The following is an 18,159-nucleotide window of genomic DNA, read 5'->3' as shown; positions in this document are numbered from 1 at the left end:
CCTATTGGTAATATTACAGACTGTTTCAGCAGCAACAACATAAACAATGCTATTGTGGACTAAACGTAACATCCTGTAGACTTCCATATAGTATTAATAACTACAGAGTCTTTTAGTTTTTGTGAAAAATTCATGTATACAGATGGTTTTTGAATTCTTGCCTGGTTGCCCAACCTCTCCGCAAAGTTGTGATCCATGCTCGTCGTCTCCCCTAGTTTTTAGTCAACCAAAACATTTTATATTCGATAAAGGATTTGTTTCAGAGATCAGTTTACCCACTAGCCAGACGGATAAATAAATACAAACCGGAAGTTCACTTTGGTTCAGACACTTAAACATAACAATACATGTGCATCTAATGAAAACGTCTATAGGCAGGACACCAGTGGTAATCTTAACTTTTTTTTCATCATAAAAATTATAATATGAATTCTTCAGGTTCACAAGTTCTCTAACACAAGAAATGAGAAAAGAATGACCAAGCAATTTTGGTACATTGGTCACATGGACACCTAATAGACATAGGCCTACTGTCATTCTCCCAGCAGTGGTACAATAATTGTCATCATAAATAAATAATAATAATTAAAATAATAAATGAGGGAATTTGATTTTGAAACAGCATTGTGTGGTATATGCTTTATAGTGCTCATCATCCACCATGTTCATTAAATAAAACTGCAAAAATAATGTTTCCTAAACACATCTGCCATGTTGAAATCGTAGGCCATTATGTTTCCTAAACACATCTGCCATGTCAAAATCTCTTGCCATTAGTTTAATGTTGTGAAATGATCAAAATGTTTGAATGTTTTGACAGAGCCATCGTGTTAACAGTTTTTTTATAGAAATCAAGAATGGCTTATTTAAATATGGGAGATAATTAGCATTATAAAAACATCATATATCACCTTTAAGTTTATTGACTTTAGCATGGCATTTAAATGACTCACTCAAAGCAATCTAGTTTATAGTTACATATTCATACTAAAAGCATAAAAAAGTTATAATCTGTAAAAAAGCTTACTGGTTGAGTGCAATTACCTGAAATAATATGTGCATTGCTAAGAGCTCCATGAACAGACATCGGTCTGCACTATATTGTATTGTGTAATATATGCCGAGGCACAAGGGGGCGATAAAGTTAACAGACGAGCTCACATTGAAAACACGCGACGAAGTAATCGAGACATGTCAACAAAACCGAGCACTACATCCTGATATTTGTGCCGTCCATCTAAATAATATTGATTATATGTGTTCTTTAACTTTTTATGGGCAGTTATTGAGCGACTGATATTTCATAATGCAACAAGGACAAACGCTTTCGGGTGTAAATATTGTGCTTGTTATGACCTACGGTAGCCTGGTGAGTATCAAAGTTGCTAGCGTTTGTCCAGCATTTTCATAAACTCGATGTGTTTGGTTGTACTGTATGCGAATCTATACTTTTTACTTTACTGAATTTTTGCAAGATATGAAATAGTTTATAATCGAGAAGATGAATAGGTGAATCGCTTTGTAGCTTTGTCTTAAATCCGAATAAGGAAGTCAGGAAAATGATTCTTATGTCATAAGAAAGACTTACAGTTAGTGTGTTATTAGTCTGTTATAATGTGTTGACTGAAGCCTGTCTCTGTCGTGTGCAGGTTTTTGTGCTACTCTTCATTTTTGTGAAAAGACAGATTATGAGATTCGCCATGAAGTCTCGCAGAGGACCTCACGCCGCATTGGGTCATAACGCACCAAAGGTAACGTATAATAATTATCAAATAATAATGACAAAATTTCCTATAAATTCTAGTACGTAGTTATTATAGTATTTTTACGCTTTGCTCCACAAACATTAATGTTAAAAATGTGTCTCACTAAAAAGCCTTTTTTTTCTTAATACTGTGAATGCTTCTTTATGAAGATTATTCTGTTGTTATTATAAAGCTGTGCATTCACTGTTTGTAGTCTTGTGTTTAATTTCTTTTATATTTTCTTTTATACTGTATAAAAACTATTAGATTACTTTGGATTAATTTGTGTTAGTTTATGCTCTAGTTTGTGAAATATTTGAGTATAGGTTTATTTAATTTGTACCACGTTCAGAATATAACTGGTAACTGATATTTTTGAGTGTTATACATATCATCTTTTTCTTTTGTCCATCACCTTCAGTGCACTAAAACAAAGATGTATCTTTTACAGGAGCTAAAAGAAGAGATTGACTCCCGTTTGTCAAAAGTAAATGACATTCGCTTTGAACCACGTCTGCTTGCTAAGGAGGATGACAGACTGAAGCATCAAGGACAGAATGGTGAAAGACAAAAATAAGTCCCTTGCACCTATTATGACACTTACAGTTGTGGACAGTTGTACAATAAAAGCTATATTTGTTTATTTGTACAGGCTGTTATAACTATCTCTTCAGAATGCAAGCATTAGATGCCATCAGAGACTCTGGTAAGCTCCTTCCTCCATTGTAAAGCCCAAGTTTAGGGATTTAAGGCTAGGGATAATGGAAAAACATTTTGAAAAATTGTATTTTCTGCAGTTAGTCCACAGGTTTCTTTGAGCTTCATGCACTTTTTAAGCAATTTCTGTGTGCAACCTGATTTTAGGTCTATTCTTATACTAATAGGTTATATATGTCTCACATACAGATATTCCATTCCATGAGTTGTGTCACAGTGCCAGCGCTCTGACTGGACGACGCTACAGGAATTGGCTGATGGAGCTTAGGAACTCTCAGTCTCTCTTCAAGTCAAATCACAGCACACTCATAGAGCGATTACTGGAAGGATACGACAGGGCTCGCCACGGCACCGGGGTGAGCCTGAGACAGAGTCTGTGTCTGTTAGAGTTCAGCACAGCCATTAAAATAAATCAGACAACTAATATACATGAAAATCTGTTAGCATTCTCATTCATCTAAATGGTAATTGATGTTTAATCTCCTTAATCTTGATGTTGTCGTCTTTGCTTCATTTGCAATCTATAGAGTGCCACAGGGATGACGTATTTGTGTAGACCAACCCCAGAAGTTAGCAGGACACTGGGTTCTCTCCAAAAAGCCCATTAATTTTTTTTCCCCATAGACTTTTGGATTATCACAAAAAAATAAGCTTCGGGTTTAACAAAAGTTTATGACACTTACACGTTTTGTCCAACAAGACAATCTTCTCAGATGGACACAACATAATAAAACAAAAAAATTTGACTTCAAAATTCAGAAATATTTATTAATTTAACATTTATTGTCTGAACATCCACTGAGAAGGACAGAGAAACTCCTGCTCTAGTGTTTAATGCATGTGTAGTAAATGGTGCTTAATGTTGGTGTGCAGCAGAGGGCGCTATAGGACATATAACCATATTACCAGTGCGTATATCCAAAACTAAAAGCTTGTGTTTTTATAGGTGTTTGGTGAATCAGAGTTTGTAAAGTATAAGGAGGACCTGGCTGAACTGGCCAATATGTAAGTTCAGCTTTTTCTCTCTGTTTCTCACTCAGTTTCTTATACATCACCCATGGTATCATAATCTGGCTTTTCCTCTTTCTCCACAGTGTAAAACTCCGCTCCAGCACCACAAGTCTTAACCAGCAGCATCAATCGGCCGCTAAAGATCTTACCAGCTCCTCCGGACCCTCTAACGCCTCCACTATTCAGGTCACATACCTGCCCTCCACCAGCCAGCGCAGCAAGAGGCCCAAGCATTTCCTGGAGCTCAAAAACTTTAAAGACAATTACAACACTTTAGAGAGCACACTGTGACCTTTTGTGTCAAAACTGTGACTGAGTAATAGAGAAACTTTAAACCAAAATCATTCACTGGAAAAATGAAAGTGAGAGTAGATCTAGAAGTGGAAATTTATAAGAAATGTTAAAATGCAAAAAAAGGCATTTGGCATTCTGTGCTTTCAATGTGAATCAGTGTTTTGGGAGAGCTTCAAAGTAACCACTTCCCTTTAGACTGGATGCATTTTTTAAAGGCATAACTACTATTTCCTATTAGATGTCCCTTTAATATGAAAATCTAAAGGTCATGGTGTATTATCATAGTCAAATAAGCAACGACAGTAACCCAAGCTTTAATCAAGATTTGACTGAGATAACATTTCTAATGAAATCGGTTTCATTCTGTATCAAGAGTAACATGGAATCAAATTGTCTTCAAATCGCTATTCTCAAGAACGGTTACAAAAATCAGGCCAGATGTTATCATTCCCACAGATAATAAAAGGTAACACAATTACATAATATTACTTCCCGAATGTGGTCCTCATTTTTGTAAGTGCACTTTTTTAAATCTTTGATTAGTTCATGTAAATTTGTATATAAAACAAGGAAAGCAATTGCAGTCATGCATTTTATATGGTGGTTCGGATGAATGTGTAGCTTTAAGAGCTACAGTATGAGAGATTGTATGTTGAACATATTATGTATTATAAAGTCTATCTGATCAAATGTGATTGTCTCGATGTTTTATACCGCAGACTTATCTTACTGCCATGCCTGTAATAGAATCAACTTAAAGATGCAGTTTTTTTATCTTTCTATGCATTTTACTCTCTCACTTAAATGGTTGTTTACGTGTATAATAATATGCAGTGGAGCATTTGGGCAACGTCCTTAATAGGCCAACAGTGTAATAGATGATTACTGTGTGTGTTTTGCAGTATATGTGTTTTATTACATGTGTGAAAAGACTTCTTGGTGTAATGGCACTCATATTAAACTTAGTTGTAATGCTATTATAAAGACAGAGAGGACTATCAACTAGATGACTACCACATTTCTTTGTTGGCTTGAGTTGAGAAGTCAAGTTGACAACACTGTTGAGAAACTACTTTATTTAAATAAAATACATAAGGTGCATTCGTATTAATTTAAGCTTTGAAAATCACTTTACTACAAAAATATTAAGCAACAAGATGTTATTTGCCATCACAAACTCAAGAATACATATAAGGTTCACACAAAGAAAAAAGCATACAAAAAAGTATTTACAAACATGAACTTGGATAACACGGCAATGAAATGCATATTTCAACATCTCTGTTTGAAATTAAATTATTGCTTTAAATATAAATAATCTGTTATTAATAATATTCACTGTTTCAATGTACGCTGCTGTTTTATTTGAGGAGAGCAGGTGCTCCAACCAGTCACATCAGTTCTCAATTAACTTTTACGTACAATAAACAAGTTTATTGAATATCACAGATGGTTAACTGAGTAACTAACAAGTACCGCAGCGGTTCACTAGTCAACACACTCTGCCCTATTGGCCTGAACTGGACAGTGGGGGGTACGTGTTACATTCTTTCAAACTTATGTAACGTTCACAAAGACTTGTTTTGTCATCGAAGGCGAGTTTCTTTGGTTAGGAAAAGTATGTAGACCAGTTATAAATATATATTTCAATTTTAAAATAACATCAAAGGTAGTGAGAAGGGTTAATTAAACATGAATCTCACCCTCCTCTAACCAAATGACTTTAGTATTGTCTCTGTATCATAGCAACATTTCTAAAGACAACAAAGTTGCTTCAGGCTCTTTATGTTCCCAGACAGCCCTGTACTAAAATAGCACATGTTACATGCTTGTGAAATGGGGGCTTGGCCTGTATCATCCTTTGCTTGACCCCTAAACCCTGCCTAAGAATGACTCAGTACTTTACAATCCTTCATAAATTCATTGGAAATGTTGCTTTCCTTCTTTTGCCTCTGAACTTTGAACACATCTGCACGTGTTTCTACAGAATAAGAACTTAATTGCATTAAACTCCAATGAGAGAGTTTAACAACAAATTTGTCCATTAATGGTCAGTGAGGGACCACATCGTCTTTGGAGGTCCCGCCCCAAAAAATTTCAGCATCCATCTAACCTTCCTCCACTCTTCATTCACGGTCTTGTCTTCATGTTTTTTTTTTATTTACTTCAACAGTCCTTCATCAAACCTAACAAACTGTTACTTCAGCGTTTGAGTGCTTTACAGCAATAATAATATTCCTGCACACATAAATGCAATGTCACTCTGCAAGCATTTTAACAATGGTCAATAGGCAAAATACAAGGACATTAAGCAATCACAATGTCCTTTGGTGATGGTGTGTGTCATTGTGCAATGGTGCTTGTGGACCCTTCACCTCCAACGGTTGCTGAAGGATGGTGCTTTGTCACAGCAGTGCTGTAATGTTACCGTGGTAACCTTCACGATTTGATTTCAATGACCTTGATGAATGGTAGACTCTTGTTGTTCTGGGTGGAAGGTCTCAGCGGCTTGCTGTGGTGAAGACACATAAAAGTATGGTTAGATTGTTTGTGCTTATACAGTATGTGTGTTCCTTTATTTAGCATTAATCACATAGAGAGTATCTGCAGCATTATTTGCATGTACAATAGATGCGTGTGCGTGCTTGGCCTACCTGTAAACAATCTGGGCGTTGCTATCTGAAGGCAGGTATGAGTTTGACCTCTGATTCTCCAGGTAGTAATCCATCTGATCACGCATTTGTTTGTTCTGTAACACAGTAGTATATTTAGACACTATAAATCAGGATAAGAATTCATCATCGCATCAATAGGTTTGCATGCTGGGTTTATACCAAACACCTGCGTCTTTGTCACCAAAGTAATCCGGTTTGACCAGACAGTAAACACGCTACATGATATGTATAAAAATAATGTCATTCTTTACAGCACAAACATACCTCTTATTATGTAAATAAGTCTTATTATAGAACTCAAGTCGCAATAGACAATGCACAATTGCATACAAAAAGTAAGACATTAGATTATCTATTGTTCATGATAGATGTGTGCACTTTTTGTTAATGACCATAAAAAATCTGTGCACATTTTTTATTGATTACGTTAGAATTGTGCACTTTTTGTTCATGACCATAATAGATTTGTGCACATTTTTTATTGATCATGATAGAATTGTGCACTTTTTGTTAATGACCATAATACATCTGTGCACATTTTTTATTGATTACGTTAGAATTGTGCACTTTTTGTTAATGACAATAATACATTTGTGCACATTTTTTATTGATCATGATAGAATTGTGCACTTTTTGTTAATGACCATTATAAATGTGTGCACATTTTTTATTGATCATGATAGAATTGTGCACTTTTTGTTAATGACCATAACACATCTGTGCAAATTTTTTATTGATTATGTTAAAACTGTGCACTTTTTGTTAATGACCATAATATATCTTTGCACATTTTTATTGATCATGATAGAATTGTGCATTTTCTATGATGGAGAAGAGCATCGCTGTACACTGACCTCCGCCTCCAGCATGGACACCTTTTCCTCCAGCTCTCTGATCACTCTGTCCCTCTCCTGGATCACCATGCGAGAGTTTTGAAGCTAAATAATCACAAATGAAGACAAATCTTGTGTAAGCAAGCAAATGTCAATGAGAGTGTGTGTGCACGTCTGTATACGTGTGTGTCTGGTCCTGGTAATTCATACAGTAGTAATATCAGTCATTTGTTTACCTTGTGGGGACATATGTTTGGTCCCCATGAGGGAAACAGCTTGAAAATCATACTAAATAATGTTTATTTGACAATGTAAAAATCTGTATGTGTGTGTGTTCTGCCTAGAGGCGATACAGCTATGGCCAAATCTTGCGAGATGCTGCGTTTAGAATTAGGATAAAAACAGAGGTTCTGGCTAGATAGGATACAGCTACAGCCTAAATTCCATCAAATGTTAGGGTTAGGGTTATGTTTGGTAGTTGGATTAGGATGAAAACAGCGATCATCCGGGGAGATTTCTTGAGATTATGGCCATAGCTGTATCCCTTCTAGCCACAACTGTGTGTGTGTGTATGTACCTGTTCAATCATTTGCCGGAGTTTTCTCTGTTGACTTTTCAGCATGTCATCTAAGTGGTGAATCTTCTCTTTCAGAATGGCGTTTTCCTTTTCCAGCTCTTCTGACCTATTAGATAGATAGGTATTTTATTTATAAATTTGTTATAAAAAAAACCTACACAACATGACCAACATGAATGGATGTGTTTTGTTCCCCACCTCTCTCTTCCCATTTGGTTCTCCTCGCTCTGTTCTCGTAGCTGCATGAGTTGAGCTTCTCTGGTCATCAGCTGATCTCTGAGAGAGGAGCTCTCCTGCTCCATACCGCTCATGAGACGTTGGAGGTCTTCGATCTGTTGATCCTGCTGCTCTTTAGTCTTCTGAACTTTATTCAGATAGTCTGTCTGCTCAGATAACTGCTGCTTGTACTGTCGAGCTTCCGCCTAGGAGAACATGAAAATAGAGAACGATAATTAAAAGACACATCAAGTGAAGGCACATTTACATAAAAATTTATTTAGCAGGTACTTTACTTAGAGATAATTGCTCCAAATATTACATTTTTTTGTAAACTAATCCATTTAAGAAAATTGTATACATTTTTATTACCACTACACGTACACAATACATTTTAAGATAGAAAATTAAAATAATTGAAACACTTAATGATCAAAACACTTAATTAAATAAGAATGAACATACTGTTTAATACCGTATAATATTTCACATTACAGTAGCTAGATTTCTTAACACTGACTCACTTCATTTGACGTACAAAAAGCATGCAGGGGCAAATAGAAACATTATGTAATCATGAAGGTATGTGCAATCTCGCCCCTGGACACATTGTTCTTCCCAGTCCTGGATCTATTCCAGCTGGCTAACCAGAATGACTGGCATTGCATTACAACAAATACCTAACCTCTCTACAGACTAGATTATCTAAAAAAGTCTCTTTTGGAGTAAGAGAAAGGTGATATAGTTGGTAACTTAAAAAAGAACTAAAAATACAGAAAAACAGGGTGGGATGTAACAAACCATCAGTCTATCTCTTTCTTCCTGGTGTTGCTTTTCTGCATCCTGCATTTGAGCGTACAGACGCTTACTCGCCTCTCTCATCTTCTCTCGTTCATGTTCATCCATGCTTTCCTGAGAAAAAGACAGAGAGAAAATAAATATAGTAAGTGACAACACTTTAACTCTCAATAATGGCAGATCCCATTACTGTTGTCTGATTTTTTATCTGTTTTGTATTCATGCAGTACTTGTTCCAAACTAATATATTGGATTATGTAATAACAATAGAGGCAAATGACACATTTTCATACCGAACGTGACATCACACCAAAAAAATGTTATGTCCTGATGATTATTTTCATCAAAACACACCCACATCTCCCACAGATGTTATTAATAGACTTGTGTAAGCAAGACAGGACAATATAAATGAGAGCGAGAGAGGGAGGGCCTTGCATGCGTCAATAGGGAGTGCTTAAACCGCCAAATACTGACGTATTAAGTTTGACATCCATATTCCAGCTTTAATAACATGGACTAACACATCCAGTTGGGAGCCTGATCCACCCGATTCATATCATACTTTGAGGAATGTGCAGACACTGAATTAAGTTTCACTAAACTACAAAAGTGAGGAATTTGAAAAATGTGAGACGCGTTAAAACCAGTCTAACAAATACCATCGAATAAAAAAACGAGAAAATTACAGAAGCTGGATTGATGGGTTTAATTGCGGCATTTTTATATAGTTTCCAGGGTAATTATTTATGAACTACTGCCTGGATAACAAACACTTATGGGTGTTCATCTTTACGGGTGAGAAACGTAAACATTTGATTATGTGGGTGTCAAAAAGCAAATATCTAAATGATACAAAAAACTATCACCTAAATGTTATTTTCTTTACATTACATAACATGACCACGCAAAAACAGTCGTTTCACATAGACAAAGATATATTGTGTGTGCGTGTGCTATGTGGCAGGTCACATTAATCTCTCACCTGTCTTTCTGGAGCCTTTGTTAGTACTGTGTGAGTACCTTTAACGTCTCTGGAGCCAGTACCAGACAAAAACAGCTGAAGGTGTGTGAGAGAGAGAAAGTTGTAAGTGAGTTTACATTATATTTAATAAAGCTTAGAAAGATACACACACACCCATCTGCAGATAAATGTATTTGTTTGTCTTACCTTGTGTTCAGACCTGTGACTTTTAGCTGCCATTTGCTCTCTGAGGTTCTTCAGACAATATCTCACCTGCACACAACACAGAATCGTCTTAATGTGAACATTCGTAAGAGCCATTGGAATTTAGAGAACTGTTGCAAAATGGCTGAAAGGGGATGTGAATGTTTCGCTCTTACCTCTTGTATTTGTGAAACTTCTTCTGAGAGCATTTTTACACTTTGTTGGTGCCTGGCTTGGGCTTGTTTGCGCTCGTCGAGATAAACCTAAAACATAAAGCAACACAGAAATAAAATGTAAGACATTACATAAAGATGAAAAGTGCATCAGCATTGGTGATTATGTCTGAATAAACACAAATCAATATGCATAGGGCTGTACAAACGGTTGTGCTAATCTTTTAATAGTGGAGGGGTTAACATGCAATTATTATAGCTGTCAGTAAATATCACCCACCTTAATGACTTCAACAGGACCCTCAGATGGTTTGATCAACTCGGTCTTCTGTGGCTGCCTTTCATTGATTGGCTGCACCAAAGCAAAAGCTCTGCCAATTGGCTGAAATATAAAGATTATGTAGTTAAATATTTTTGACATCTATGCCCTTGCTACTTATATCAGCTGTTATTTTACATACTGAAAAAACATTTAATTTAGGTATTTAAGTGTGTATACAACTTTTTTTAGTTTACATTGAACATGTCACAGTCGAACCCAATTTCTGAGTACTTAGTAATGTAAGTCAAAAGATTATTGGATGTTATGTAAGTACACACTGACTAATACTTAAAGTATAACAAGAACATTACGGTAAACTATTACTTAATCTTTTAATTTCATGTTGACGCAAAAACAATTTTCTTCTTTGTGTCAAAATAACAATTACATCCAAATGTAAAGTAAATAAATATATTAACATTAAGAGGTGGATTCCCGGTTTAAGCCTTAGTTATATTAGTAGTTTTTACAAACATACCTTACAAAAACAAAACTTGTGTGCATCTTAAGACAAAACATTGGCACTGATATATCTTAAGATATGTTAGTATGAGGTGTTTTTAAATTAAGGCAACTCAAACTTGCATTTTAGTCTAAGCCCTGTCTGGGAAACCGCCCCTTAATAACCAATGATTAAATTAATTTCATATGTACGTCACTGTAGAAAACAGGGTACGTCTTTGTAGAAAACTGGACCTTTCTAAATGCTGAGTATAAATATCTCAAGTGACACACAAGAGAAGGAAGCCCATTAAAAGCAGCATGGACGCAGATGTGGGAAAAGGGACATGGAAAGTTATGTAAGTCCTGAAGTCTGAAACAATGAGCCTCTGGTTCTACTAGAATGTCTTGTGTAGGAGCCCCTTTAACCTGGAACACAGCCACATGCCTGTTCCTTGTTTACAGAGCTTTTGGTGGATAATAGGAAAGAGCGAGAGAGCGAGAGAGAGAGAAAAGACTAGAAATGAATGAGAAGGGGATACTGATTTCACGCAACCACCTACACAGTCTTACGTGCCATAACAAACCGTTTCTATGGATACAGTAAATACTATACACAGCTATAAACTATGAAAGCATGCAAGACTGATTCAGGAGCATTCCTGGTATATCCTCATAAAGTTCATGTATAACGGCTGAAGATTTATAATAATCATAAAATTTGTCACCAGTTAACAAAATCACATAGAAAAATACACATGACCAATGTAGTCAGAATGCAATATCTGCATATCACCAGTGAGGTCCACTGATTTACATTAAACTACTTCAGTTAAATACATTTTAAAATTATGTCATATAAAACTTTTTACATAAATAAAAGTCACACTTCATCAATGGCTCACTACCTAATGTCACACTCAACTATGGTATAGATTTCCTTATTTTCTTAGATGTGTATGTGAGACATTAAAAGAGAGAAACAAACATTTACCTTTTCCGTGATTGGTTGCTGTTGGTTCTGGTCGTGGAGAGTGAGTCTGAGCCTCCTGCGCCCGTTCTGAATGAAATGAAGAGGAGAACAAATGTGAGGGATGCAACAAAGAGACCGTTATAAAAAACGAAATGGTGGGAGTCATCTGGATGAGGGGAACATGTGGGGTGGAGAAGTTGAGTAATACCCAGTGAAAAAACTCGAAAGAGAGAGAGAAAGAGAGAGACTGAGTGGGCTAATAAAGTTTGGCATGAAGGTCTGTGGTCACTCAATTTGAAAGTAAAAATGAAGTGAAAGGTATTTACAGTCCTGTCCAGCCTCAAAGATATACAAAGTTTGATTTGATTTTGTTTCCTAGCTTCTGGAACATTCCCGGGCCTCCTTGGCTTGCCAAAACTTTGAATTTGAATGTAAATTTAAATAGTGGAAAAGACAGACCAGGAATGCCACAAATCTATGGAACAATGCACACCACCGGCCAACGGAATATCACCATGACAACCTAGCCAACCATCAACAACATAAACTACAGTGCATCTGCAGGCAGAGAAAAAGCAGCTTAACTCACATGTGCACCATTCAGAAAACATCCACACTATGAAATTTAGACTAAAGAAGCTACCGATAGTCTACTGTGTTGGATACGAAATTACTTGGTATCCAAATCTTAATTAAACCCACCACAGAGGACAGGATGGGTGCAATGCATAAATCCAGAGTCCAGTCTTTTGAAACTAAAAGTATTTTGATGGAGGGGGGATATAAAGTGTGTGTGCGTGCATGTAGAGGACAGACGCATGCATAAACATGGTGACATATTTCCTAATACGTGTGAGACAACGGGGGCCGATTAACAGTATGCAATCCACCTAGACAGACCAAGATCAAGAAATGTGAGATAACAAAGGATATAGAGAGCACTATGCACGGACACAAAACACATTCCAGTCATACTGTAAACTCATCTTCTTTTGAACGCATGGCATTTGAAAAAATTGACTGTAACATCGCTTTACAGTCTAGTGGACCACTACATGTACATAAAAGCATATCAATGTTTTTGTATAGATGCTGTAAGCTGTACAGGAGACATGCTACTGTATGTACAGACCACAGCTACAGTCCAGCAGATACATAACACATGCACTTTGCATTGACGTATTTGCCAGACACTTTAGTTTAATCCAAGCTACTGTACATTTTATCAGTATGTGTGATTCCAGGTAATAAAACCTATGGCTTTTGCGGTGCTAATGCAGTGCTCTACCAGTTAAGCTACAGGAGCAATAACACGCAAGTTATTATATGTCAGACAAATATTTCATATTGACGTTTCATAGTTTATCCTGAGAGTCTATATGGTACCGCTTTTATTTCACAACAAATAAATGTACATAATAAAATGATAAATGAGGAGTTACTGTAGCATACTACCATATACCATGACATAATCTCTGTGTTTGGTCTAGACAACGCCAACAGTCTTTGTAAAGCACTTGCTTTATTACATGCAATGAAGCTGGATTACAGTATTAGTCAAGTGATGCAAGTTTGCAAAACGCAACCCGGTCAAGTAGAAATACCTATTATTATCACTGAAATACAATACAGAGTCACACCTCATCCTACCGTATCAAAACAACTCATTTATCACAATCACATCTACAAACAGTAGAACAACACGATCAGGCGGTACACAGGTCACCCTGTCAACACAATGTCAATGAATGTGTACTAAATAAAGCTCTACAGAATTCCGGCGAGTCATGACTGCGAATTAAAAGTTTAAAGAAGGATTTGACACGAAAATCCTGTGATATATTTACCTGAGTAAATCTACTCTTCCTGGTTCCCTGTTCTGATACTTTGAATAACGTGCCATGAATGGGACTGCACGTCAATCGGGTGTTGCCATAGAAGGCAAAGCGGCATTTAGATCTGAGCACGGTAAAGTTCAACACCACACCTCACCCCAACAGAGCAACAAAAACACGGAGTACATCAACTCACACATACGCAAGGTGACACGCACCCGGTCGAAAACAATCATCATGCCTGTAATGGGAGAGGATTAAAAAATCTCTTTGGAGAAAAGCTTGCAAGGTTTCTGCTCGAGGCTCCAAACAACAGGGCTATTCATTACAAAAAGAACATTTCATAATAAACATCACATGTGAACGCACACACCGACTATATTGTTGGTGCACCTGTCTTCTAATAAAACAATCATAGAGTTTAAACTATAATCAAATGCTAATAAAAAGCACATAGAGTATACATTCCCTAATGTAGGACAGTAAAGGCTGAATAAACACAGCTACGCAGGAATAATTTGGCCAATTACGTAACAGCTTAATCAGATTTGCATATTGCTTGTACCAAGGAAACAGAATCATACGTACAAGTATTAAAAAAAACAAATAAAACAGCAGGTGAACAGATGGTGAGAGATTGAGCCCTTGACATTTGTTTTTCCACTGCAAATCAAATCAGGTCAGACTGAAACCTGAGCACAGGTGTGTGTGAGGTATACAGAGAAAAAGGGAGATGGAGACCGAGAAGAGATTCTTCATGAGAGAACCAGCACACAGAGAAAGTAAAGGTGAAAAAAGAGATGAAAACTTGTAAAAGAAGGAGATTGTTTGCGAGTGGAATGTGTTATTGGATACAGGCTTCCGTGCCTCACTGAGAGTCAAACAATAGATCACACAAGCGTGAGATGCAAAGGTCACACAAGAAAAAATGAATAGCTGCTGGAAACCTGAGGCTGAATACATTACATGCTGCATTACACAACAACTGAATTTGAATGAAATGCAACAATGATAATGATGCCATCATTTTGTTAATTTTGGCAAAAGTGTGGGATACATTAGTAAATAATTAGTATTAGATAGACATTAAAATGGTCAAACAGTTAGTTTTTTATGAATAGTGTTTACAAACCATTTGTCATAGTTTTTTTTGTAACCATAGGCTATGCATGTACTCTCTCACGGATGTGTGTTTATAGTAACCTCACAATGGCTTTGAATGCGGTTCATCCAATCAGAATTTTGAGTTAAAACTGTAATAATAATCTAAAATGGGTGCTACTGTAAACACAAGCGACTACAATTTTTAAGGCAACACACAACCAAGTCACATTTTATATAGTGTGCATTTTTCTATTATATATGTTTATATATCACCACAGGACAAATACAACAGACTGAACCAACAAATAACAATCATATCTTGCATAACAACCTGCTTCACAATCTGTGATCTTTTTGATCAAGGGAAAATTGTTATTTTAACTGATGAATAAATACACCATTGGAAATAAATATTTGCTGTAGGAAACCTCGCCCTACAGTGTATCTTAGAAGTGAATGCTATATTGTTTGATAGAAGTAAACGAATTAAATGGATGAGAAAAAAATTAGCAAGAGAGTAAATACTACAGACGCAGCTGCTTGAACAAAGGATTTTTTTTAAGGGAAACGCCTTGTATTACTATCCAGCCAAACTTGCCAGAAATATAGCAACCAAAATAACTTTTGTAGGCGTGCGCTTTACATATTTAGGGAGATATTTTTGTATTTTATTTTGTTGTGTTTTCTCTGTTGCATGTTAAAATAAATGAATTAAATGTTTATGTCTAATTCATGCTAACTTCTAAAGAAATATGTAAATCACATGTCTGTAAATGTGTGACAATAAGCAACTCTCGTTCCAATAGGATGTCTATTAAAGAGCTTCCTGTTCAAATAGATATTCCTGTTTACAAACTTGCAAATGAACATCATATGCAAAAAACATTAGCTGCAACAAACACACACACAATACAGTGCTGAATGTCAGATGACTCAAAGTTTTGGATAAAACTCAAACTACCGAGACCTTCTTTAATATTAGATTCAAAGTCATATCACTTTGAACAACATGGACCTCTGAGATTGCATTGTTCAAACTCTCACTAGATGAACACTATCTCACTATGTTTAACCTCTGGTCCAGTTTGTGTTCAAGATATGCAAAACATACAGCCTCATAACTGTCCTGTAATAAAATGAACTGCCACATATATACTGTAAGTGAAGTTTTAATGGCCCAAAAAGCAAACATTGTAAAGAGAGACTTTCGTTGACGGTGCCATTAAATTCATATTTTGATTTCAGTTACAGTAATTTAAATGGTACCAATAAAAAGCATTTTATGGTAATAGTCAACATTGTGAGAGCCTAGAAGGAAATATCAAGTTAATCATCACCTAACTCAAAGCTAGCCTACATAAATATGACAAGATAGGAAGATGTCTGTCAGTGCAGCTAAAAGAGACGGGTAATGAAGCAGATGCAAACACAGCTGGGATCTGGCTTAATACTGTCCCATGTGCTGGCAGAGGTTAATACTAAAACAGTAATATCAAGTCATTGGCATTAAAGCTGATCAAGCACCTGTTGTGCATAAATTAATGAAAAAGTGGATGCAGAGACAGTTCCTCTGTATACTGTAAATAATCAATAAAGATCCATATTTACATTTAGACAAATTGGATTTTACCATTTTGATTTTTACTATTTAAATGAATGAAGAAAACATCTTAGTATTGGCATAAAATTAATGTTTAAAAGAAAAGAAGATTCAGGAACACCAGACAGCATTAAAGCATTCACCAGAAAGAAATGAATACATTATAATGGAACAAAGTTTTCGTTAAATGAGAATGAAAAAGTTAACTTATAAACCACCTACATGACAAAAACATGTAGTATACTTTAGTCTATATTCTTTATCTAAATATTTTTTATATTAGCCTGTAGTAAAAATTCCTAGTAAAAACCTTACATTTAGATATTAGTATAGTATTTACTAGCTATAGTTCATGAATTTATTATAGTTAATATTGCAAAATATTGCAGTTAAGTGTAGGAATTACTATAATATACAACACATGTGGGCAACATGTGGACAACTTCATGTTTATGTACATTAACTATCACTTACGTCTTATCTTTACATGTAACGTTAGGCTACATCTGATCCAACCACACAGTTCTCTATACAGTGCGTAAAATTATTTAAATTGCTGAATTGTTAAAAGGTTTAACTTACTAAAGATAAAATAAATTGTTAATAAACAAGAGGGTACATACCACTCTGTCGTCCCATTTCATTTCTTCAATTGTGCACAGACTCCCGGTTCGCCTCATTTTAACGAAACGTAAATCGTAGCTCAAAAAGATAAACGGATAAGAATAAATAAATAGACAATTAAATTAGACGTTTGATATCCCGATATAAGCCGTCTGTCCGTTTTGAACCTACTTGCGTTGTGATCTGCAGTGTGTGAATCGTGTGAATATATATAGCCTCGCGCTAAACGGTTTTGGCAGATACTTCCCTCCTCCTTTTCACAAGTTTCATTAGGTGTGTGCGACTATATGCGGTGCTGCGCAGACGGAGACACCTATGACAGAACAACATATGACATCAAAGTACCGCGAGAGCGATTCGAGTGCCGACTGCTCCGTATGGTTTCGATTCGCTATCGCGGCACTTTAATGTCATAAGGTCCTAAAATGCTGTTCGTTCTGCTCGACTTCACGTGAAGTCGCATACACACCTATAGGCGTCAGACTGAAACGCGTCGGGTGACCTCACTGCAACGGCAGCTGGCCGTTGTGCAGAGCTGCGTAAATCCTCCTTACTGTATGATCTCATTCCACTTACCTGAGGTTATGGAAAATTAAGCAATCGAAATTGACAAATATAGATTGGAAGTATTAGCAACACAAAACTAGTAAAATGTGAAAGTTCACGTATTTTAATGTATCTATCTATCTTAAAGAATGAATTTGCACTCTTAAACATGTAGATTCTTGAAAGCTTTTTCTGGCCTTTTTGACTAAAATAGTCTTTTTTAGTACAGCATGAAAATGTATAAATAAGCAAATAGCCTTGTACTGTAATAGTCAAAACCTAAAGGAATAAAATAAACAGAATTTATGTTTAGTCGAACAATTAGTAAAATTATTAGTTTATATTCAATATTTTATTATAAATACGTAATGAGAAGAAAGGAAAACGACAAAATCTGACTTGTGTGCCTTAATCAGAGTCATAAATTAATTCTTTCTCAGAAATCCTATATAGAGTTTAATGTATACTTCTTGTGCACCCATTGAAACTACATTGAAACTATCATAA

General features: G+C 35.9%; 2 protein-coding genes across 3 annotated transcripts; one reads left to right on the top strand and one right to left on the bottom strand.

Annotated features, from left to right (window-relative positions):
• Window positions 1-1,152: 1,152 nt before the first annotated feature.
• Window positions 1,153-6,283, top strand: c13h1orf43 (chromosome 13 C1orf43 homolog). The gene is made up of 7 exons (XM_065261050.2): window positions 1,153-1,369; window positions 1,650-1,751; window positions 2,197-2,305; window positions 2,398-2,451; window positions 2,652-2,818; window positions 3,409-3,467; window positions 3,557-6,283. Exons 1-7 carry the CDS (start codon window positions 1,307-1,309, stop codon window positions 3,762-3,764), a joined length of 762 nt encoding a protein of 253 aa, XP_065117122.1. The 5' UTR covers window positions 1,153-1,306; the 3' UTR covers window positions 3,765-6,283.
• tuft1a (tuftelin 1a) lies at window positions 4,829-17,299 on the bottom strand. 2 transcript variants are annotated; one of them, XM_065261048.2, is made up of 12 exons: window positions 17,106-17,299; window positions 11,965-12,030; window positions 10,488-10,589; window positions 10,211-10,297; window positions 10,038-10,103; window positions 9,852-9,926; window positions 8,870-8,980; window positions 8,051-8,274; window positions 7,853-7,958; window positions 7,297-7,380; window positions 6,422-6,516; window positions 4,829-6,279 (listed from the first exon to the last, which is right to left on the bottom strand). In XM_065261048.2, the coding sequence occupies exons 1-12, from the start codon at window positions 17,160-17,162 to the stop codon at window positions 6,207-6,209; spliced, it is 1,146 nt and encodes a 381-aa protein (XP_065117120.1). In that variant the 5' UTR covers window positions 17,163-17,299; the 3' UTR covers window positions 4,829-6,206. The 2 variants fall into 2 exon arrangements, with proteins under 2 accessions (XP_065117120.1, XP_073667709.1); XM_073811608.1 differs by lacking the exon at window positions 17,106-17,299 and adding an exon at window positions 13,791-13,854.
• Between the last annotated feature and the right edge of the window lie 860 nt (window positions 17,300-18,159).

This window comes from Paramisgurnus dabryanus, chromosome 13 (assembly GCF_030506205.2).
Source record: "Paramisgurnus dabryanus chromosome 13, PD_genome_1.1, whole genome shotgun sequence".
In the NCBI taxonomy this organism is placed as follows: Eukaryota; Metazoa; Chordata; class Actinopteri; order Cypriniformes; family Cobitidae; genus Paramisgurnus; species Paramisgurnus dabryanus.
Note: the sequence above shows the minus strand (reverse complement) of the source record. Positions and strands in the feature narration are given on the sequence as shown.